Source organism: Scleropages formosus, chromosome 25 (genome assembly GCF_900964775.1).
Source record: "Scleropages formosus chromosome 25, fSclFor1.1, whole genome shotgun sequence".
Taxonomy (NCBI): domain Eukaryota; kingdom Metazoa; phylum Chordata; class Actinopteri; order Osteoglossiformes; family Osteoglossidae; genus Scleropages; species Scleropages formosus.
This window is the reverse complement of record NC_041830.1, coordinates 2,890,211-2,913,974: the sequence shown is the minus strand read 5'-3', so window position 1 is coordinate 2,913,974 and position 23,764 is coordinate 2,890,211. Positions and strand designations below refer to the sequence as shown.

Sequence of the window (23,764 nt, the reverse complement as noted above, 5' to 3'; positions counted from 1 at the left end):
TCAAATGTTTTATATAATTTTTAAAGACATTTGTCAAAGTTAGTTTGGGTTGTAGGGATGGGATGGAAACCCATTATAATTTTCCCTATAAGGAATAATGGGAATTAGGCTCCCGCTATCCACCTTTTCATTATCCTCCCCATTTTCAAGAATGGATTGAGGGCGTACAGCGTGATACACCTGTATGAAGGACTGTTTGACATGGACACTTGTCTTGAGTTGGATCAACCAATCGACAGAATATTAATATCCATTCAACAGCAGATATGGATTGCAATGTTCCCTTCAGAGACTGACGAGGGACACCGAGTGAAGGTGAAAGTTGCATTTGTTGTCTGAAGCACAGTAAAACACTGTAAAGGGACTCCCACCTGTGTGGAGCATGGTTGTTGTGAGCAAGGTGGCAGCATGACTGCTGCTGAACTGCGACACGCCACTAAGTGCTTCCACTCTGAAGGTGTAGTTGAGCCCTGGTTCGAGGCCGAGCACATTGACGCGGAGCTCCTGCAAGCCCGATGAGCCTGGATCAAACCGTAGGTCACCCCCACAGGGCTGGCACAAGGCTGCTTCACAACGCTCACAAGACACACTATAGGATATGTCGTCACGCCCCCCTGTGTCCGCTGGAGGTCGCCACGACAGCCGCAGCTTGCCCACTGCGATGGAGGTGGCATACAGGTCCCGCGGGGCCGAAGGGGGACCTACAAGAAGGACAGCGAGGTTCAAATAACAGAAGAACACAAAGGTTTGAGGTTTGAGGCCATTTGTGTCACTTTTCTGTGTGCTGGATCTGGAAAGCACAGCTGTGACAACTGTATATTCTTCTCATTCCGCACCATCTCTCTCCTTATAGCCCTATTGCCTTGGTCCCTTCTGGTCCACTCCATGGTCTTCCATCTCTGTCCACCCCCATGTCTCCTACCACTCACCAAACTAGTGTTACTAGGCTTAACGTTAAGCTGTTTTCATTTGCAATCCCACTGCACTTTGAACCCCTGAACTGCAAAAAGGAATAGTGCACAGTAATGAATACGGCACAAATCCATCCCCACACAGATAGAGCTGGATTTGAACTCAGACCCCAAGTACTTTAAGGCACCAGCACTGCCTGCTGCGCCACCAATCTAGCCATTATTAATTGAATCTAAGAGACAAAGGTGATGATTGTCTGAAATGTATCCTCAGCAGGGCAAGAGGATACAGCTACCTGAGCAGCCGGCAGTCTGAGGGTCCTCGGGGGCACGGTAGAAGCCCTCCTGGCAGGGGCAAGACAGCGCACCAGGAGCAGAGCGCTGCGTGTTCTTGGGACATGGACCACACAGCTCGCTGGACACGGACGTTTTGAAGAAGCCGGGCTGGCAGGCTGCGGAGGAGAACACCACACAGACATAGTGTGGACATGAAGTGACCACGGCGAGGGGAATTGTAACACATACTAAATCTTCTTGGATCACCCTTTATTTCTTATTATTTAGCATTTTGTGCACACAGACACAGGCTACCATTAATTTGTGGATAAAATCATTTCTTTCTGTTGTGTAATGCATGAAAAGTGTTCATTATGCTGCTATGCACGGCTTTGGAGCTCCCAAAAAAACACACAGGCAGTCATGTGCTGCTGAATAATCCCAGCGTTCTCTCTGCGCGAGACCAGTCATCTTACATTCCTGCAACACGCTTCTTAGGGGGCCGACAAAGAACAAGAAGAGTCAAGCCAAAAACCAGCTGGAAAAAGCAACATTTGGCCTTGGTGAAAAGGGCATGACAAGGGAATTTTATAGAGCCATTACCACCATGGACAACACATGGCCTGCCCCTCCACCCACATACTGTCAGGTATCTTCCCACGACCTGGCAGAACTAGCTGGACACCCTAAGGAATTGTGGCCAGAACAGTTTATGTGTACCGGCCAGAAACAGGCGGAATCCCGAGGAAATGGTCCAGCAAGCAGCTAATGCCATCCAAACAAATGGTGATGAGCCAAAGGCCTCCTCATACACACTGCCTCACGCAAATGTGCTACTTTGGCTCTGAAGTAGAACCCATCTGTCACTCTGAGTATCAACCCCACCCCCTCCATCAGTAGGATTTTACCCATTTTTAAATTTATGTGCACACTATATACAGGATGAAATTTTCCAAAGTTTTTTTTATATTGAGGGTTGGCAAGCGAGAGCATAGAATCGCTGACCACATGAACATCACATTGCTGCAGCAATGTAACTTTAAGTTATATTTAAAGCATGACTATTTATAAACAATTTAAAAATGTGTATTTTTGAATTTAGTTTGAATATTTCCTTAATTTTAACAGACACAACCCACATAGTTGCAAAAATAAAGAGAAAACATTATACAGGAAGTTCTTGTTTATTAACAGATATTTGTATAAATCAAAGATTGTCGAAAAGTCAGTCTTTCATATATGATGAAGCAATTTCTGAACTTCCCCTGAAGTAAACCTGTGTATTTTACATTGGTGCTTACATTGACACTTTATACAACTTTTTAGATTTTTACACTATAGCAAGACTCGAGATCGAGGGTACGCATTATATCCAACATTTTAATTGTACTTTACGGCCCAAAACATTCTGCTTTCTGCTGTTAGTGCCCAGCAGACGAGGGTGACAAAGGAATGAGGGGAGGTGAAAGTGAGAGAGATGCTATTATTGGGGGCGATGCAAAGAGCGGAGGGTGGAGGATAATTGTCATATTCACTGGGAGAGAGTGAACAGCTGCCCTCCTCTAGACCCCCACAGGAGATCTCTTCCTTCTTCTCGCCCATCCCCAGCACTCAGCTGAAATGAAGACAGGAAAAGGCAGCACCTCTAAGCTCTGTGGACAAGACTTGTCGCCCGCGGTGCAGATGCTCTGAGCCGTGGGCACGAATGCAACCCGGGGTGTTCTGCTCAAGGGATGCACTGGACAGACTCCGAGCTGCCTTGTAGATACCATCACTAGTATCGTTATTAATAATAATAATAATAATAATAAGGGCCAGCAGGCAATACAGTGGTTAGAGTGGCCACCTTGCACTGAAAGGAGCCAGGTCTGAATCTCACCTTCTGATATACAGATCTCAAGTCTCGCTATAGTGTAAAAATCCAAACCTGTGTAAAAACTGTAAAATACCCTTAATCAAGGTATTAACCCTGAATTGATAATAATGTAACCATGTATACAGCTGGTTAAGTAGCTTAACACTAAGTTCCTTTGGAGAAGTGTCAGCTAAATGAAATAGTGTACATGAAAATTCACAAGAGCTTAAAAGTACTGTATATGTTTATAAAACTGAAACCTGCACGGCTATGAATTACAAGTGCTACATCAACTGAGATGCAGCCTCTCCCCTACTTACGACCATCTGTACATATGACCAAAAAAAAAAAAACACTGTATAATTTTTTTAAAAAGAAAAATATATGTAAATCTAAGACTTATGCTTGGTCGTACGTCCGCCAGTGCTAATGGCTGCGTGCGTGCGATAGTGACCATCAGATGATATCCCGGCATTGTGTACATCACAGCATTTCTCCCAGTTGACATTCAGTTTTTAAAAATGATAAAATAAAAAGAATGATAAATATATTACTGAGCTGTATTTGCTGAAATCATAAAAAAATAAAAAAAATAAACCAAAGAATTTTTTAATAAAACAAAGTGATTTAAAAAAATGTCAATTCATAAAACTGGTTAAAAAATTAAATCACGATACATAGCATAAAACATAAAAATGAAATATGAACTAAAGAATTTTCAATAAAAGATAAAAAATGCAGAATCATATAAAATGTCAATTAATAAAGCTGGCTAATAAAAAACCAGATAATTGTGATAGAAATTGAGGAGGACAAAAGAATGTTGTACAGGAATACGATTTCTACATGCCATGCTAACATGCGTATGACTTACATCCATTTCGAAATCCGACTGGTTGGTCAGAACGGAACTCAGATCTACCGTATGTCGGGGAATGGCTGTATTATACTGCAACAACCCAGGCTACCGAAGGGCATTCCCTTCAAGAGTGGTGTGAACAGCTGTTTATTGTAAACAGTTGTGAAATAGAGCAATTGTGCGTATGTAAAGTAATTGTACATCATCAGACAGGGTTGTCAAGGACTATAAGGGGGTGAGTGCGAAAGGATGGCCGGAGGTGCAGGTCCTTGAGGAAAAAGGTGTCCTTGGACCAAGAGCATCATTTCCCTGTGTACTCACTGATAGCTCTTGCTGTGTGCCACTGTTCCAATAAACGTTGGTCATGAACAGCTTCAGTCTGTCTTTCTTTGCCCCGTTGGAGCCCAAAGCCACACTCATCACAATATCTAACAGTCGAGGGTTGTGACTGGTTGAGACTGCGTGACAGGAAGTAGGAAATACATACATATACAGTAGCTGGTTTGTTACAGAAAAAGCATAAAGTGAAACATATAGTAGGAAATATAGGAGCACAGTAAAACACCAGTATCTAAGTAGGCTGACACTATGTTACTTCGATGAAAAACATGTATAATTGTATCATTACTACCACAACTAGAATTATTTGGCCTAGCGTTTAGCCCATTTGTACAACAGGGTACCTAACTCAGGAAGGCCTACATGAACACTTACACACATACACACACGAATAATCTATGTACACCTCTGAATACCACAAACAAAAAAGCTACAAACAATGCATGCATATTGTGTTGCTCTTTTTTTAAAAAGAAAAACAAAAAGCTAATTAAATGAAGAAAGGGAGGAAAGATTTGAGGAAGGGTCACATTGAGGAAGAATATGTAGCAGGACAGTGCGGGTTTAATGCCGGACTGAAATCGAGAGAATGTGGCGCAGGGGGGGTACCGATCAAAAGACCCGCTGAAGTCCTAATAGAGGGTGCGTGTGAAAGAAGCAGTGCGCCTGCTGCTCTAATCCCCCCTTTGTGACTTTCACACGCCTCCCAAGGGGTCCGGACCCAGTTCAGCACTGGCCAGGGCCTGTTTGTTTACCATGTGAGTGGACCTGTAGGGGCTTCTGTACTGCCGTCATTAGAGGAAAGGGCCCAACAGGACAGACGGGGGAACGGATGAATGGATGAATGGAGGAGGGACAGAGAAAGGAACAACAGGAATCTCCCAGCTCTCTTTCAAAGTTGAAGAAGAGTGTTCTGCATAATAAAAGGACTGGGAAAAAAAAAAAAAAAAAACTATTTACTTCTGAGTAGCCCCTCAGCTCACACACAGGCAGTCCAAAGCCGAATGGTCCCCCCATCCACAGGGACAGGCAAGCTGGTCTCCAAGTAAAACAAACAGCGTGGTCCAGTGAGACAGGCAGGCAGTGAGGGAGGTGCTGGGGTTCGATGACAGCCGCCTCCGGCTCTTTTCACATGGTAGGGGGGGTTACACTCAATGGGACAGCCAGAATGAGGAAGGGGGGGATAAAGCAGGAGGATGCGGAGATCGCCATCAGCTTGACAAGAAAACACAGGCTGGCCTTTCCTCCCCTTGCTTTCTCTACATTTAGTTTTTTCTCCCCTCCACTGATTTCACGTGAAGCAGTTTACAGCTTACTTTTATACTTATTCAGCTGAATCTTTTTTTCAAAGCAACTTACAGTGATATGCCCATCAGTTCAGGGTCTGTGTCTTGATCAAGGGTACTGCAGCAGGAGGTGGAATTCCAACCCAGGACCTTCCACATTATGAGAGCTCTAACCACTATGCCACCTGCTGACTTAAATGTTAAAGTATGAACCTTAGGCCACTTACTCACTGGGAAGGAGCAAGGTGGTTTCCAGAACCAGTACATCCACTTCATATTTATGCATTATACACAATTTTCCTCTATATCAACTTACGTTTCCATATTTATTTGACACTTTTCTCAAAAGCAATTTAAAATCTTAAGCTCCTTATACTGCTTTACCCATTTATACAAGGGGGTAATTTTTACTATATTAATCCAGTGGAAGTACCTTTGTCAAAGGTCCAAAAAGCAGGAGATGGGATTCAAACCTGGGTCCTCTGGGTTCGAAAGGGAGCAGCTGTAACCATTACACCCCCCTGCTTCCCGCATTCTTAGAGTTATTTCGCAGATTTTACCCACTGATACAGCCTGTTGCTTTCAGTGCAGGACATGCAGGTACTGAAGTAGCCGAAAGCCACTGCGCCTTGTTCCTCAGCAGTGCACATATCGGTGTGTATGTGCATACGTGTGTGTATGGTTTGGTGGCAGATAGAGCAGGAGATGAAGAGGCTGGAAGAGAGCAGAGGACAGCTCTGGGAGGCAGCCAGGGGAATTTGAGCATAGGCTGCTTTCTAGGGGGGCGTGTGACAAACGTTAGTCAATAGGATTACCGGAGCAATAAAACAGCTGTTAGGGAATTACACCTCGGCATTACACTTCCGCACAGCGCTTTATCTGGTCGTTAACGTGTACAATGAGCCCATAAGCCCCGGCAGGATGGAGGCCGGCCGCTGAAAGCGGGGTGGGAGGGGGGACGCCGTCTGAACTCATCGTTCCTACATGAGCACCGCCACAAAAGCCGCACCATCAGAACTTCAAGCAAGGGAATTGCACGGCAAAACCACAAGGGTTGTGTAATTTCCAACAAGATGACTGCACCACAAGGAGTCATGCTCATGGTATCTTCCATTGTCAGCACAAGCCTGCGCTCGTCCGATCCGTCGTTCCAAAACCCGCAGTTTAACATGGTAGCACGTAATGGATCTGAGAGCAGCCCGGTGGCTCAACATCGATTTCAAGGTGTATCTCAGATGACTTCCTTTTATGATATTTACATTTATCAGATGCTTTTCTTTAAAAGAATGTTCAACTTTGTAACGAAAAGTGCATTTGACAGCACACACACACTGACATACGACATATGTGAAGCACCGTCACTCAGTTCAAAATCTCCATTTTTGCCAGCACACATCACACCAGTAGCTGCGTACAGAAGCCATTTTTTGTTTTTTCTCTTTTTTTTCTGACCTTTAATGCAATGCACTGAATGGAGATCAGAAGACAAGTGGGTCTAAAAGAGACAGAGAGACCTCTGCTGAACGTTGACAGGGACTCAGCAGCTCCGAGGGACAAAGCAAGATCATGCCACCACAGCGAAGGCAGAAACAAGAACATTCACACTTTTGATTTTGGACCTTCTGTGAGTGAGACCACTAAGCGTCCAGAGGTGGAGGAGTGAAAAAATTTGTTCCGTCTCAACAAATGCTTGTTTTTGACCCTTGTGAAAGCATCAATGTGTCCAGAGGGACTCCTTCAGCAGACCATGGGGAGTCCATAAGACCAGTCCATACAAGAACAGAGAAACCATTTAAGACCAAGGTACTGGTATTGACACATCCAGCGGTGGCGCCAACATTGGCGGTGGAACCCTAAGCATGCCGTTTCTTCTAATGATCCAATCCTCCTTTTTATTAACCAGTCAGACTTAGAAACAAATGTCAAAATTAATGAGAATTCTGAAAAGATCAGAACGGAAATAACAGCCTTGATAAAAGCAAGTCCATGAGACATGAACCATGTAAGGATGACACCTTATATGTAAACATCACTGAAAACGGTCATGAATATGTATACCTGCACCAATTAATTAAAATTGTTAATTAAAATTTCAGTTAAAATGAACAGTGGTATGACTGAAGAAATGTGCGGAAGAAGAGCAGCAGCTCAGAAGGTAAATCACATTTAAAAATTATTTACATTTTTTCCATTTATCAGATGCTTTTCTCCAAAGTGACATACATCTCACAGAAAATACAATGTGCTCATAACATTAGCAGAAAGAGACAGTTGCAGATGCGTGATTAAGTACGTTGCACAGTTAGTTTGTTTCTTTCCACCATATGAACTAATGTTCATCACACGAGTAGCTGCATAAAACTTTATTAGAATATCCACAATTCCTGATCACCTTCCTAGGGAAGCATATAAACATTTACGTTACATTACAGGAGTAGCTGCGTAAAGGTTTATCCGGCATGATCTTAAAGTTATAGTGCATGAATATTTACGCCTTACGTGAACTTAGGAGATCATGGGCAAAGTGAGTCTGGAAAAGGTGAGTTTTGGAACCCTTTTTAAATGTGGACAGAGATTCAGCAGTTCTGAGAGAGAGGGGGAGGTCGCTCCACCACAATGGAGCCAAAACCCAAAAAACAAACAAATAAATCAGAAGCTAGACATTCAGATGAGTAAATCTGCATAACAGCCACATCCTCCGTACTCGAACAGGGAATACTACATTAGCCAAAGAAAAAGTCTCACATGGACCCTGGGCACAAACAAACTGGACACAAACATAATGCACTACATTAGACACAAAGAAGTAAAAAGGAAGAAAGAAATCAAATTTCATGTAAACACTAGGTCAGAGTAAATTAAGAGATGGACAGCTCACACAGCAAGACTGAAGGACAAGAGATAGACAGTGAGGGTCACAAACTCCTGGCATTACTATGACCTGCAGCCTTGGAGATCCAGACTGAAATCATCACCTAAGGAATCATGGGAGTCGTTTACCGGAGGCAAGTTTTCCAATTAATTGAGGCCAAACCTAGATAAAATTACACCAATGATATTTAATTATCAAGACAAGATGAATGAGGTCCTTACAATTATAATAGCTGTACTTTCCTGAGCTATTAAGGGCACAGAGCCAAGCTACAGACAGAAACAATGTCCATAAATCAAGTGAAGTCTGCAAGTAACAACTAGCTGCACCCACAGTTCTTTCATCCTCAATGGTTTTTAACAGGAGTGTAGAGTCCTACGCAAAACCTTCGACTCAGATTCCAGCAACCCAATAATTGCTTCCGACTCCACTGTACTGTGCAAAAGTTGCACATTATTTTGGGAGTTGACTTATCTGGCGAATAGAGGTCTAAACCTATATTACACCTCTAATTTTTAGAGGTTGACTTATATGCCGGATGGACTTGTACGCCGGCATATTCGGTGCATTTAGTTGGTACATTTTTACTGACTCCAACTCCAGTAACCCAAAAATTGCTTCCGACTCTAACTCCACAGCACTGATTTTTAAACAGTGCAAGTAAGAGACGGCGATGCTCAGCTCTATGACCAAACCGCTTACATTGTTACACAAAGCAAGACGAGCAGGAAAACAAGTGGTGATTGTTTCTTTTTCTGTGGAGCAGGGAAACAGAAATGTGCAAATAATGCAGTTCCTTTGTATGTTCACTTCCTGGCTGCGCTCTGGACGCGCGGTCTGCGCAGCCCAGCGAACGCGGCATTTCTGCTGAGAGACGCTCCTCGTGACAAGACGTGTCAAGATCCCATCAACTCCATACAATCTAAAACTTTGGAGATCCCTAAGAAACCAACCCCAGCCACCCCGATGTATGATGTGACTTTTCAGCTTAATATTTCCCTAACCCAAAGAACACGAAAAATGCCATTAGTTGTGTTTTATTACCCACTAATGAAAATAAAACAAGGAGGGAATGGCCTAAAAGGAAAGGTTACAGCTGCGGATGCCTAGTGTATAAAGAACGAAGGCAGAGATGTTAACTGTGTTCAGGAATTCTATTTGTCGTGGTAAAAACAAGCTACCGTCACACAGACAATGGGCTTCCCACATTTATTTGCCATGACGACAGCGGTGTCTCCTTTCATCCCTTGAAGGTCCACCACCTTCCGCCCCAGGTGCGGAATGTGTGCCGACGGTGGCTGGGGACAGCACTCCCGCCCTTGCCACGTCCGGCCACCTGCGGGCGCTCCGACGGCCCCCTTTGAAGCCCCCTTCCGGGGATGGAAGAATAGCGGATTGTGGCCACTGCCAGGTGACTGCACACATACACACACGCGCACACACTGCTGCTAACAGAGGCTTAAATACACTGTGCTCCTTTGTTTTTTTTTTTTTTTTTTTAAACTTATCTAATGCTTTTCTAAAAAGCTATTTGCAGAATTAATCCACTTAGTTATTTACTCATTTATTGATCTGAGAAATTTTTCTTGTATGAGTTCAAGGTGAGCACCATGATCAAGGGTACTACATTATGAGGTGGGTCCACTGAGTCCAAACACCAACCACTACATCTCCTGCTGCCCCGGTTTGGTGTGCTTCCATGGAAACACACACACACACACACACACACACACACACACACACACACACACACACACACACACTTTCAGAACCGCTTGTCCCATACGGGGTCACGGGGAACCGGAGCCTACCCGGCAACACAGGGCGTAAGGCCGGAGGGGGAGGGGACACACCCAGGACGGGACACCAGTCCGTCACAAGGCACCCCAAGCGGGACTCGAACCCCAGACCCACCAGAGAGCAGGACTGTGGTCCAACCCACTGCACCACTGCACCTTCCATGGAAACAGAATACAGTAAACACAAAAAGTTGTTGTTTTTTTTTTTTAAATTAAAACACAAGGCCACAGTTCACTGAGAAGTTTTGGAGGGAAAACCGCCTTCCTCAGTTCCCCACTCTACAAAGCACTCCAGGGCACATTGTAAACTGCTTTATTGGTCATTTTGTGATGGAACCACGTTGAAGTGACACGTTGACAGTTTGAGATGCATGGGTGACACCGCGGCCCCACGCACGCGCTGTGGTAATATGAATAATGTATGACGGTCCCCAGGCCACTCCAGCTCCCTCTTCGACTCCTCGAGCATCCATTCACCCCCCTCACCCCTTACCCCATCAGACAGCATGTCCTGGGGTCCAGCAGACCCGGTCATTACGCAGTGAGTGCTTTTTAATTAATCCTGAGAAGGCTGAGAGCACCAAAAAAATAAATAAAAATCTGTCATCTTTCTATGGAAGCACAGTGCAGCCAGGCCACAGGCACCATAATACTATAGAGAGCAAACCAAAGGTTTTGGGATCATTTTCAAAAACAGTTTTATTTCTCTGCTGGAAAATACTAAACCCAGTTCATCAGGATTCATTTAACATTTCATTGCTATTGATACATTTGGCATGGTGGTGCAGCAGGGTTGTTGGGCACCTGGGCTGTTGGGGTGCAAGTTTGAATGTATGGTATTTGCATTTTCTCCATGTGTAAAGGCATGCAGCTGAGGTGAACTGGACAACCTAAACTGCCTGTCGTTAGTTAGGTAGCGTGTGTCTGTAGCTACCCTGAGATGTACCCTCCTCAGCCTCGGACCCGGTGATTCCGGGATAAGCTCTGGACCGCAACACCCCTGACCAGGACAAGCAGTTAACAGCCAGCTGTATTAGTGCCACTGATGCAAATACATAAGGAGTGCACTAATTCACACTTTTACACCCCACCACCTGCTGTAAAACCCATGCTCAAGGTACTTTCCCTGAATGGTACAGAAAAAAATACCTTGCTGTATAAAGGGGTAAATCACTAAATTCCTTAACATTATGTCACTATGAAGAAAAGTATGAGCTAGATTAATAAGTGTAAACACAGAGGGCTGGGGTCTGAATCCCACCTCCAGCTGTTTTACCCTTGATCAAGGTACTTACCCTGAAATGACACAGTAAAAATTACCTAAGTGTATAAATCGGTAAATCAGTAGTAGTCTCCCCTTATTTGCTGGGGATATTTTCCAAGACCCCCAGCAGATGGCTGAAACCACGCATAGTAGCAAACCCTATAAATGCAGAAAAGCATCTGCCAGATTAATTAATGTAACTAACTTTTAACTTGTGACTATCTGTAAATGTTGGCCTCATTCCAGTGAAATTATCACAGCAGACTTGTTATATGTTCCCATATTGCTAAGACTACAGAGGTTTGCAGTGCTCCACACTGCGGACAGCCTCCTGTTTCCCAGCCCTTATTTATTTTTCAAGACTGGCATTCGATAAGGAAATTTGTTTATTTCCCAAAAAAGGAAATGTCACCGCCACACAGCCTAAATCATTTAACGTGGGTCATGTGAAACGGGATGTTTGAACTTTGGAGAAACGAAACGTCCGCTGCTGGTACACAGAGTCCACCGAAACATGGCTTCGCATACAAAGGGGCCGTCAATTAACAGTGTTTTTTTTTTTTTTTGGCGGGGGGGGGGGCTTTTCTTTCCAATGTGGGAAAACTGACATTTCTCAACCATTTATGTGAAAAACAAAAATTAAAAAGTAATTTTTATCCGTAGTTTATTTGCATTATTTTATTGTTTAAATGCAACATCACACTTCAAATACAGCATTCTGCTGAACTATTAAGTGCCTTTATGGAAGTCTAACGCTCCATTTTAATTTGCAGTTTTGCTGCAAGGACACAGAGGAACCAAATTTTAAATGGTGTGAAAACAATGGTCTCACGGCACTTGTGCATCATGACGGGTGATGGACACTGCATAGTTAGACGTGACAGACAGCACTATGGTAAAAAGCCTAGTGAAACAGGATTACGATAAGTTATTATAAATACAATAATAATAATTTGATTCAAATAACAAAAACTGCAACAATCTTAGAAGGGTCAAACTCATCAATTATCACTGCTGGGGCTGCAGGTGGTGTACAGGTTAGCACTGCTACCACTTGCACCTGAAGGGACCAGGTTCGAATCTCACCTACTGCTGTAGCTCACTTAATCAAGATGCTTATGCACTACAACACAGTAAAAAATATTACCCTGCTGTATAAATGGGTAACTCATCGTGATAATTAAGAGAAAAGCATTACAAATAAATACACACACACACACACACATTTTCAGAACCGCTTGTCCCTTACGGGGTCACGGGGGAACCGGAGCCTACCCGGCAACACAAGGCGTAAGGCCGAAGGGGGAGGGGACACACCCAGGACGGGACGCCAGTCCGCCGCAAGGCACCCCAAGCGGGATTCGAACCCCAGACCCACCGGAGAGCAGGACTGTGGTCCAACCCACTGCACCACCGCACCCCCTGCTACAAATAAATAATTGGACTAATTACCTAATTAGGATCGCCCACCATTTCTTTCAAAGGACTGAGACTTGAGGGTAGAAGAGGAAACAGGGCAAAACCACAAGCCAAGAGGCCCCAGACCCATGACCCCCCCCGACGCTACACAGCTGGAGGTCTTGTACCCTCCGGTTTGCCTTGGGCCTTCCCACACTCAGAGGGCTGACATGTGGTGCACAGCGGGGACCGGGAGCGGCTGTCTCCCCGCTGGCCGCACTCCCCCCCGTGGAGCCAGCGAAAGGCCGCAGCTCTCCCACGTGCTCCAGTGTGGCACCACAAAGACTGCGTTTCCGCCGTCTCACTGCACATCAATGAGGATCCTACTCGGGGCCAAAGAATGTACAGTGTGGCCCGCAAACAAAGTGTTACACAAAACACCAACCGCAGGTCCCGGTGAAAGTGACGCATCACTGCGACTAATGTTCTTTGTGTCACTGGCACAAGTTGGTGTAGAGCAACCTTTTAATCAGGGAATCTCCAAAGTGTGTTTCTAACTCGTATTTATAACAAGTCGCATCTTACAGTGTTCAATACACTGCAATAAAGTGCCTAGAGTAATTCACCCATTTAAACAGCAGAGTAGTCTCTCTCTTTCTCTCACACGCGCGCACACGCACACACACGCAGACTTAAAGCTACCCAACAAATTGCTTTGATTAATGCTACCCATCAGTTTAATACTGTGGTTACAGTTTACAGGACCATCAATACCAACAGGACCTGATCAATCACTACACTCCTTCAGCTCTGCCCACGTGATGATCTCACACACGAGAGGTCCAAAATCAATAGCCTGAGGCTTTGCAGTTCTGGCTCTAATATGGTGGAATGACCGCCCTCTGTCACTAAGCATTGCTGATTTTCTCTCTACGTTTAAGAAAGGTCTCAAAACACATCTGTTTCAGACACACTCCTCTCCAGACCTCCTATGTGCTCCATAAATTTCCCATTACTGTAGGTCATTTGTCAAAACACCTATGTATTTCCTACCTGACTACTAACATATAGAGTTGGTAATGTTATTGTTAATGTGATCTATTTGGACATGTTGTACTCTCTCCCAGTTCTCTATGCAACTGCCTGTGTAACACATGTGGATTTCAACAGTGACATCAGACAACTTCAAGAATACCGTGTTTGTATTTAGTGTTCATCTGTTACCGTAGTACACTTTTTTTTTTACCGAGTTGTATGTCGCTCTGGAGAAGAGTGTCTGCTGAATGAAAAAATGTGGGTGGAAATCTTTTGTTTCTCCTTCGTACACAACACACCAGTTGAGCTTCAGCTGGAAGTTTCTATCACTGCTGTGTAAGTGAGCCATCCTGGACAATCTGGAAGTCTGACACATTGGTGTCGCAACGATTATGGTGCCGGAGGAAAACCTGTGTGGCAGTACCTCCTGAAGCGGTGTGTGTGTGTGTGTTTAACTCAGAAGCACTGCCGGAAAGGGTTGATCGTGTGTGTCAACGCTGAGTCACCTGTAACTCGTCTTCCTATTGGGGAGTGTGAGCCAATATGTTACTGTATCTGCACTGTGTGTTTATGCTGGCACCTGTACAAATAGGTGTGTGCTTCTCCTCAGCGGACCAGGATCGAATCCCACCTAATGCTGTAGGTCCCTTTGGAGAAAAGTGTCAAGTGCCGAATGAATCATATGAGCACTCGTGATATGACTAATAGAACAGGAAACACAGAATATGTAGCTCTATGCCTGCAGCAACATGTCTTTGTCACTTTATGACACACATGTATGTTTGATCTTGCTGCTACTTCAACCTCTATGCTTATATTCCACATGCCTACAAGTACTCTAATGCCACATGTACTGTTTCTAAGTATTTATTACATGTTTTCCAGACTATATTACTTTACCCTTGCTATACTATTTTAATGCCGCTTTGATATGGTCACTCTGCTGCATGAAATTCCTTCTGAGTACAAACATACCTGGGCAATGAAGTCTTATGGGTCTATGTGGAAATTACTACACATTACCTTTAAATTTATTCATTTAGCCGACACTTTTCTACAAATGACTTGCAATATTACGCTAATTACTATTATTTACCCATTTGCACAGCAGGGTAATTTTTGCTGCCTCAGTTTAGGGTAAGTACCTTGCTCAAGGGCACTGCAGCAGGAGGTGGGATTCAAACCTGCAACTTCAGAGGCATCACCTCTAACTACTGTCACCTGCTGCTCCCATATATATGTGTGCGGGCATCTAAGTGGCCTCACAGTAAAGTGCTGTAAAACAGCAGAAGAGTTTCCCCGCAACACTGAGCTTCAGACATTACTGTGGTTTCACAGCACTTGCAGCACCCTATATCCACTTCCAATAGTTACTGCCAGCGACGATGGGAAAGAGAGAGTAAGAAGAAGGAATCAAAGGAAAGAATCCCCGGCGCGTCACATCTGGATGGAATTCCACATGAGCAGAGAATCGGGCCGTACTATTAGAACTTTGGATCTTCGTGGAAATCTCGCTTCCTGTGGATTTTATCAGCTGTCAGCAGACCAACAAAAAGGGAACCACAGAAAGGGTGAGAGGTAGCGGCTGGCCCGACTCTTACCTCTGCATGAGTTGTTGAGCGCTTCGAACCCAGGCTGGCACTGGCACTGGCCCACTGGCACCACCCACTCGCCTTCCAGTGTGCAGTGGATGCGGGGCATCTCTGAGCTGATGGCGTTGGGCACGCACTGACCGGAAACCTCACGCAGGGCCACGCCGTCCACACCTGCCACCGTGTCGGGGAAGGTGGCCAGGCCGAGCACGGTGGCAGGACAGGATTTGTAGTAAACCCTGACGGAGAGTAGTGCCACGCAGCCTCCCAAGTCTTGGAAGGCCAGGTAGAAGCCCTTGTGTGAGAGAGACTCCACCACCTTGGTCTCGGTGTTGACACGAAGCTCGCCACGCACCGAGATCTCATCGGGCGCCACTGTGGCCATCTTCCGGAAAAGGCCCTTGCGGAAGCTGGTGCCCACATCGGCGTCTGACTCTGCGGCATACATGTTGAAGGTCTCCTTGCAGGCGAGCGAGGCACCATCAAAGGAGTTGCAGTCACGCACAATGAAGCGCAGCTCGACGAAGACACGCGAGGCGGCCGGGCGCCGTTGGATGAAGGTGGTGCGCAGCCAGTTGTCCTGATCGCCCCCAGCCACGTTGCACACAGAGTACGTGTAGAACATGGAACCGTTGACCACCGTCTGCAGGAGTTCCCACTGCCAGAAGGACAGAGGCACAGACACCAGTTACCACAGCCAACAGGAAGGAGGACAGCAAATTACACCACAAAATAAAGCACAGACAGTGTCTGAGACAATTAAAGGATCCTGACACTTAGGAAGGGACAACAAAGGGAAAAAGCTTTTCTTTATTCTTCACCATTTGGACCATCAAGTGGAGAATAAATCACACTACGAACATTTACTCTGAAGCTATTTCTAAAAGGCATTATTACAATACAAATATTATTATTATTCAGAATGAATAATTCAGTTTGCAGTAGTTTATCCATTTCATCCCACTTTAACCACGCTTGAAACTCACTGTCCGGATGGCATTCAGCTGCCTGCACTACTTTCTGGTCTTATTATTTTTGGTCTACTGTTCTGAAATAGGGGGTGTGGTGGTGCAGCAGGCTTGGCCGGGTCCTGCTCTCTGGTGGGTTTGGGGTTCGAGTCCTGCTTGGGGTGCCTTACGACAGATTGGCGTCCTGTCCTGGGTGCGTACCCTCCCCCTCCAGCCTTGCGCCCTGTGTTGCCAGGTTTGGCCCTGGTTTGCCACGACACAGCTTGGGACAAGTAGTTTCAGCCTGTGTATGTGTTTTCTGCAATATTTATTTATTACAGTGTCATTCCTGTGTGTCATGTAGCCTCATGCAATTTCCCTTTTGGTCAAAGTTTTCATTGACCAATCCATGTCTGAATCTGTCCATCTATCTATCTGTATACCTCCCTTTCTCTCTCCCCATCATCTCCATTTATCTCTGTATCATCGCTTTTATTTAATGCTGCAAGCCAACATGCCCTTTGTGGGGAGGCTGAATACTTACTGGAAGAACAACACATTCCTCACCGAGAAAGAAGGGAAAACCCGAAGAGCAAATCCTTCCCAATAATCTCAGTCGGTGCAGCCAATTCACGTTACCTAACATTACACGTCAGAAACCTCAACAGCTTGGTCTCAGTCTGCACACCAATGTCATTTTTTCTAAGTCAAAACAAATACACTCATCTGTGCTATTCGGTCTCTGGTATCACACACATTCAGATATCCAATGTGTTGTTATTAACACCACCTATTATGAATCAGTGCAGATTTAATTCATCTGGACTCCCGCAACCAGTCCAGTCTGTGGCGCAGTGCAATAAACCCTATCTAAATAGTTAACGATTTTGGAATTATTTAGACTAAATTCTTCGTATAACCAATGATTCCAGAGCAGGGGACAGTTTTGCGTGACCGTCAAGATGCCACACAAAATACTGTAATTACTGTAAATGTATGTTCTGACGGCTTCTACATATTTTAACTTATTGTTTGCAAAAAAAATTTAAATTTAATGGTAAATTAAAATCATATCGTAACAAAACAATACTGGTAGAATTTTATGCATATGAAGTATCTCGCTCAGCATATACTTTTCCACAGATTACAGCATCATGCCCCTGAGCTCTGTCAGGCTCCATGTTCTCATCACATCTTATCTTTTTCATAGCAACTTAAGAAGAAACGTCTCACACGGAGTTCCACCCTCCGCAGTCTTCTGCGGTGATCTTCTGCTGTAATTCCAATCGTATTACGTAGCGGCCTTCGTTGTGTCCTTCTCTTCACCCACCTTCACCCCCACAGTCTAGCAGCACCCATACAAACAGCCCTTCTTCTGATAGCTGGATGTCACTGTTGCATTTATTCTAGTTGTTCCATCTTGAGCCTCCTTCAACTCACTGACGGCCTTCTCCATAAAGACCTCAAGCGTTGGAGTATTTTGCAACCGATGATTCACACCAAGAGGTGGACGCGGTGGCGCAGTGGCGCAGTGGGTTGGACCGGGTCCTGCTCTCCAGTGGGTCTGGGGTACGAGTCCTGCTTGGGGTGCTTTGCGACAGACTGGCATCCTGTCCTGGGTGTGTCCCCTTCCCCTCCGGCCTTGCGCCCTGAGTTGCCGGGTTAGGCTCTGGTTCCCCACGACCCCGTATGGGACAAGCGGTTCAGAAAATGTGTGTGTGAGATTCACACCAGTGAGATGAGGTTGGAAGCAGATGTGACATGCTATAGCTGAAAATTTATATGAATGATTTTTGTGCTTCCTGCTGAGACTCGTAGTTTGAAAGAGTCACTGACTTATGCACTTTGTGCCCAGCAATAGGAATGCATGTGGTGCTCAAAAGAATAAGCTAGCTGTTTCTCAAAGTTTTAAAAAGATACTGAATTTTTGATAATTGTGTCTAAGCAATACAGAGGAATTGTAAATTGACTATTTCGGTTCTGCTGCAGTGATTCTTTGCAGAACAAAGACTCAACTCAAGTTTCAATACTCTGATCCTGCTCAGACTCCAGCCTGAACACCCCACTCCAGTGGATGCCATCCACTGTATGCTTCCCCAGGTATAAACACACAAACACAGCCACCCCCCACAGGCCCTAGTGACACCAAGTCAGAAAAAGTCAATACACACACTTTTCAAATGTTCGAGAGACAGAGTCAAGCATTTATGTGATAGAAGCCCACCCCAGCACATTCCCCCACCATCCAGCCTTTGATCAAGTGCAACAGCGAAAAGAAAGAGCGAGATACGGGGAATGTCCCAAGCGTTCTGGCAATGACCCGAACAAGATCTGAGGAGACTTCAGATAATCCTGTACAATGAAGCGCGGTTCAGTAAGGAACCAGCCAAACACTCTCGTTGCTCAACATCTCAGTGGGCCACAAGGAAAAACAGATAGAGATTACCTCCTGAGACAGCATCATGAGCATTAGTTTTTCTCAAGTGCTTGGCTACTCAGTGAAATGAAACCGAAATTGCTACAAGAAAAAAATGCTTAAGTATTCAAACTCATTGTTACATATAACGAAACTATTATCACGAAAAGATAAAATCACTACGATAAATTGGTAAATCCCCCAACATTCCAGTCATGTGAAGGTGAGATGTACATGTAGTCTTTATTATTCCTTTGTTATCTTATACAAAAGATTTTGTTTCAAAATTTCTCTCCGAATATCAGCTACAAATGTTGCCTGAATCCAGACAGGAACAGTTAACACTTCTGCTCTCAAGAGTCAAAGACAAGTTACCTTTCAAATGGTAATCGGTTTAAACCTGCAACACCATCTGAGGCTATTTCCGGCACGAATAACCTTGAGAGTACAAGTACTGCCTGCAGTTCGCCAGGATGCGGTTGTCTTTCTCTGCCTTAAAAATTACCCAGAGAGCGGCGGACCCTTTCACAACGGCTTATATTTCCCTACATTTCACAAGGTCCTTTTTCCACAAGTGCCCACACAAAGAGCCAAGATGTTCAGGACAAGCGGTGTCATTATATTGTACAAGGTCATGGAAAATATTTCCGAAGGGTGCGAGGAGCATGAAGTGATTTCGATCATGTTTGCGTGAACACCCCCCCCCGGCCCCGGACGTCCTACTCACCCCTTCCTCCTGGGGCGAGCGCAGCCATCCCAGCTCGGCGCCCGCAGCTCTCATGTCCAGCAGGACCTCTGTGTGGGAGAGGAAGGCCTTTTTACTGCCAGAATGACTCTTACCACGGTTTACAATGTTTCAGCAGTCATAGACATACTAAATGACTGCAATTAAATTATACATGATTGTAGTTTATATGTGTATGCCCATAAAGGTTACCTTGAAGCCAGTATTTTTTTATAATTTAAAAAAAGGTTAATCATTTTTGGCTTGATTCTGAAATTCTACTTCAGCACCACTACAATCTCAAAATGGTTCCCGATTTTTTTAAATTGTTACATTGTATAATTAAGGAAAAAAAATAATGAATGTAAACCCATTGAAACTGAACACGCAAACCTGTTACAACAGATATTTTTACATTTAGAGGACTTACAGTGTTTGGCTACCTACAGTTATTTGCCCATTTATACAGGTGGGTTTTTTGCAGGGCTGTGGAGTCAGTACACAAAACCTTTGACTCCGACCCCAGTAATCCTGTAATTTCTGCCAACTCCACAGCACTGGCCAAAAGTTGCACATTATTTTGGGGGTTGACTTATCTAGCAAATATAGGGCTAAACCCATATTACACCTCTAATTTTTGGCGGTTGGCTTAGACGCCAGCATATACGGTACGTTTAGTCGGAGTCGGTACATTTTTACCAACTCCAGTAACCCAATAATTGCTTCCAACTCCATGACTCCGACTCCACAGCACTAGTTTTTTGCCCATTACAGCACTTTAGGGTAAGTAGTTTGCTCAAGGGTTCTCTGGCACTAGGAGGGATTCGAACCTGTGACAGCTCTACCCACTGCGCTACTAGCTCTACCCCTAGAAAAACATTGTGTTGTGCCTCACTTCTTATTTCAGTCCAAATTAGCCTAACATCGCAGTTACAGTTGACTGATGGGTTGTTTCTGCAATAAATAACGTACACAAGTATTTCAGATTATTATAGGATATACTGTATAGTCCATTCTATAAACAGCAGCCAATTTACACACAGATATACACACACACACACACATTTTCAGAACCGCTTCTCCCATATGGGGTCACGGGGAACCGGAGCCTACCCGGTAACACAGGGCGTAAGGCCGGAGGGGGAGGGGACACACCCAGGACAGGACGCCAGTCCGTCACAAGGCACCCCAAGCAGGACTTGAACCCCAGACCCACCAGAGAGCAGGACTGTGGTCCAACCCACTGTGCCACCGCGCCCCCCCACACAGATATATAATATAGTAAAATCATATGCCTCCAGTGACTTGGAGTCAATTAACCTTAGTTGACTAAGCGTGGCACGTCCACCCGAAATCCCTTTTGTAAGCTAGATGTCCGTGGAGAAGACCTGAAATCAGGCCAACTTGCCCATTCAAGTTCTGGGCATGTAAAGTGGCATAAAATTAGATTCACTCAGCGCACGTGCATAGCCGTGTTAGCTAGGAAAAAGAGCCTGTCTCTAGTATCTGCATTCACAATAATAATTACAAAATAAATATTATCGACAGACGTCCATACCAAACATTTAAGACGACATTATTATGCTAAAACAACACTTGTGCCACCTACGCGGGCTGTGTGCTTACTCACTGAGCAAAAATCAATTGAGAGCAATTCATTCATCTACAAAAATTATAATATCGATTATAACGTATATTCCTTTAAAAAATAGGAGTGACAGACAGTGATTTAAGGCAGCGCCCAGCGATGAGTGGAAAAAAGAGCCACACATGTCTCCTGTACCTGTTTCATTTACACTTAGACACATAAAGACGAACGGGACATGTCGAGACAGACCTGTGACATGATGATATTTCTATACATTCTCGGACTGCAGCCTCGTAACCTGAAGGTCTTTTGTTCGAATCCCCGGCAGTGTGGTACAACGAGAAAGCTACTTATCCTGAACTGGTGGTAAAAAGTACGAAGGGCTAAACCGTTTTAGTTATGGAACATGTCAAATATATTTGGAAGGTGGAACTGGTCCCCAGGAGCCGTAACTTACTGTGATGGAGACACGAGGACAGGTAGAATAAACTCTGCAGGTGGAACACTTGACATTGACAACTTGAACTGACAGTTTGAAATGTGTTTTCGGGCCAAAACAGAAATGAACACGAAACCCCCTCCGCCGTGGTTACGAGTGTACTTTAAATAGTCACGTGATTGATGAAGTGGAAAACTTACACGATTAAAAGTTTTACTCGTCATTCTATTTCAGTGGCGTGAGAAGGGTGACGGAAACACTTACCCTCCTTACTAGTCTGCAGAGAAATCAAGACGCTGTTGATGAGTACAAATAAAACCAAGTAGCGTTTACCTCCACAATAATCCATTTTTTATTTCTTTTTTCCTTTTTCTTATATTTCACAACCCCGTAACTCAGCTCGCAGCGCCCCGCGCAGTACTCTCTCCAGCTCGTGCGCGCACGCTCTACCCCCTCCCGTTCCATTGAGGAGTGAATGACGTCACAACCCCGCCCCCTCCGGAATGCGGCCCCCATTGGGGGCGGTTCCCAGTAGTGGCAGGATGGTTCAGGGCGACTTGTCAGCGCTCTGAGGTGCTGCTGCTCAAGCGTCACTGTGGTTCTCCAAGCAACACGCAGGGTGATGAAAGTGCCTGCAAGAATGAGAAGTAGTTTTTTTCTACAGAAAATTGTGCGCATAAAGTAGAGTACACAGTGTAACAACAAGTTTACAGAGTTATGTTTATTCTTTTAGCTGGCAAGTGCTTTACCACCATGCCAGGCTGTACACTAAGTTACAGACAATTATTTACCAATACAGCCCAGTCATTTTTATTGCTTCAGTTAAGAGTCAGCAGGAGGTGGGATTCAAACCCATCATCAAGGCAAACTCTAGTTGTATAGCCGATATATAGATAGATAGATAGATAAATAGATAGATAGATAGATAGATAGATAGATAGATAGATAGATAGACAGATGTGTATATTTGCTTGCCTTTTCATGCATGCAGTCAAAAAACACAACTCTAGTATTTTTTATTTGCAAGTTGTGAGAAAACAGAGCCCAACGGGAGATTTCTGTATCTGCTCTATTCAAGTGACCTGAAATTTCCCATAGCTCAGTTGTGTGATCTCGGAGTTTCTGCTTTTTCCATCTGAAAATCTCATCATCATACTGCTCGGATTATTTGCCTTGTGCTCTTCACGACAGCTGTCAAGTGGGCTATGACCCAACTGCCACCTTTTCTCACAGAGGTTACTGGGGTCAAGTAGGAGGGCCTGCCAGTATGAATGTATGACTGCTAATGAAGCATTGCAATGAGGGTCTCCAGGGCTGGAATATAAATATATGGAAGAAAAAGAGCAGACAAAAGAGTCCCCTAGCAACTTCTCTGGGGAGGAATTCTGAAGTTGGGTTTCTTTTCACTTCACTTGCTAAGCTGAGAACCAAACACGCCACGCCATCCTCGCAAAGCCGACACACAGAGTCCGAAAGACAATGGAAACGGGTGATTTTCTCCAACTGAAGTACCCTTGAGTGGTATCAAGCTTCACCGGCTGAAATTAAAGACTTGTAGACTCACACGTACGCAAGCAATACTTTCTCTGCAAGCATGTGTTTGAAATGAGCAGCACAAACAATTTTTTGACTTTGTCAGCCTCCAATGCATGAGTGTGCAGCCAAAGAAAACATTTTTACTAGAAGGCTTTAAAAAAAAATGTTTTTTATTCACCCCCTCCTGGGTGCAATTTCTATTATGTTAAATACAAAATAGTATATTTAGCTCATAATTACAATCATTTTAAAAACTGCTAACTGAAACCATTCATACTACATATCAATGATGAAATAAAGTGCCCTATGTTTTAAAGTGATATACAGGGGTGCGGTGGGGCGGTGGGTTGGACCACAGTCCTCCTCTCCGGTGGGTCTGGGGTTCGAGTCCTGCTTGGGGTGCCTTGCGATGGACTGGTGTCCCGTCCTGGGTGTGTCCCCTCTCCCTCTGGCCTTATGCCCTGTGTTGCCGGGTAGGCTCCGGTTCCCCGTGACCCTGTATGGGACAAGCGGTTCTGAAAGTGTGTGTGTGTGTGTTTTAGAGTGAATCATTTTCTCAGTACATTTCAAGTTCCCAGCATCATTATGGGGCATTTTTGTAGTGTTTATTTTGTAGAGGATCAAAGTG

At 44.6% G+C, this 23,764-nt stretch overlaps 1 protein-coding gene across 1 annotated transcript in view; it reads right to left on the bottom strand.

The window, feature by feature from the left end:
* Positions 1 to 21,949, bottom strand: part of LOC108928184 (ephrin type-A receptor 2-like) — a 39,009-nt gene extending 17,060 nt beyond the window's left edge. Inside the window, exons 1-5 of the mRNA XM_018741983.2 lie at positions 21,865 to 21,949; positions 19,577 to 19,644; positions 15,496 to 16,144; positions 1,208 to 1,363; positions 372 to 701 (exon numbers count right to left, since the gene is read on the bottom strand). Of these exons, the coding sequence (XP_018597499.2) occupies positions 372 to 701; positions 1,208 to 1,363; positions 15,496 to 16,144; positions 19,577 to 19,644; positions 21,865 to 21,949 (1,288 nt within the window). The remainder of the gene's footprint in view (positions 1 to 371; positions 702 to 1,207; positions 1,364 to 15,495; positions 16,145 to 19,576; positions 19,645 to 21,864) is intronic.
* Between the last annotated feature and the right edge of the window lie 1,815 nt (positions 21,950 to 23,764).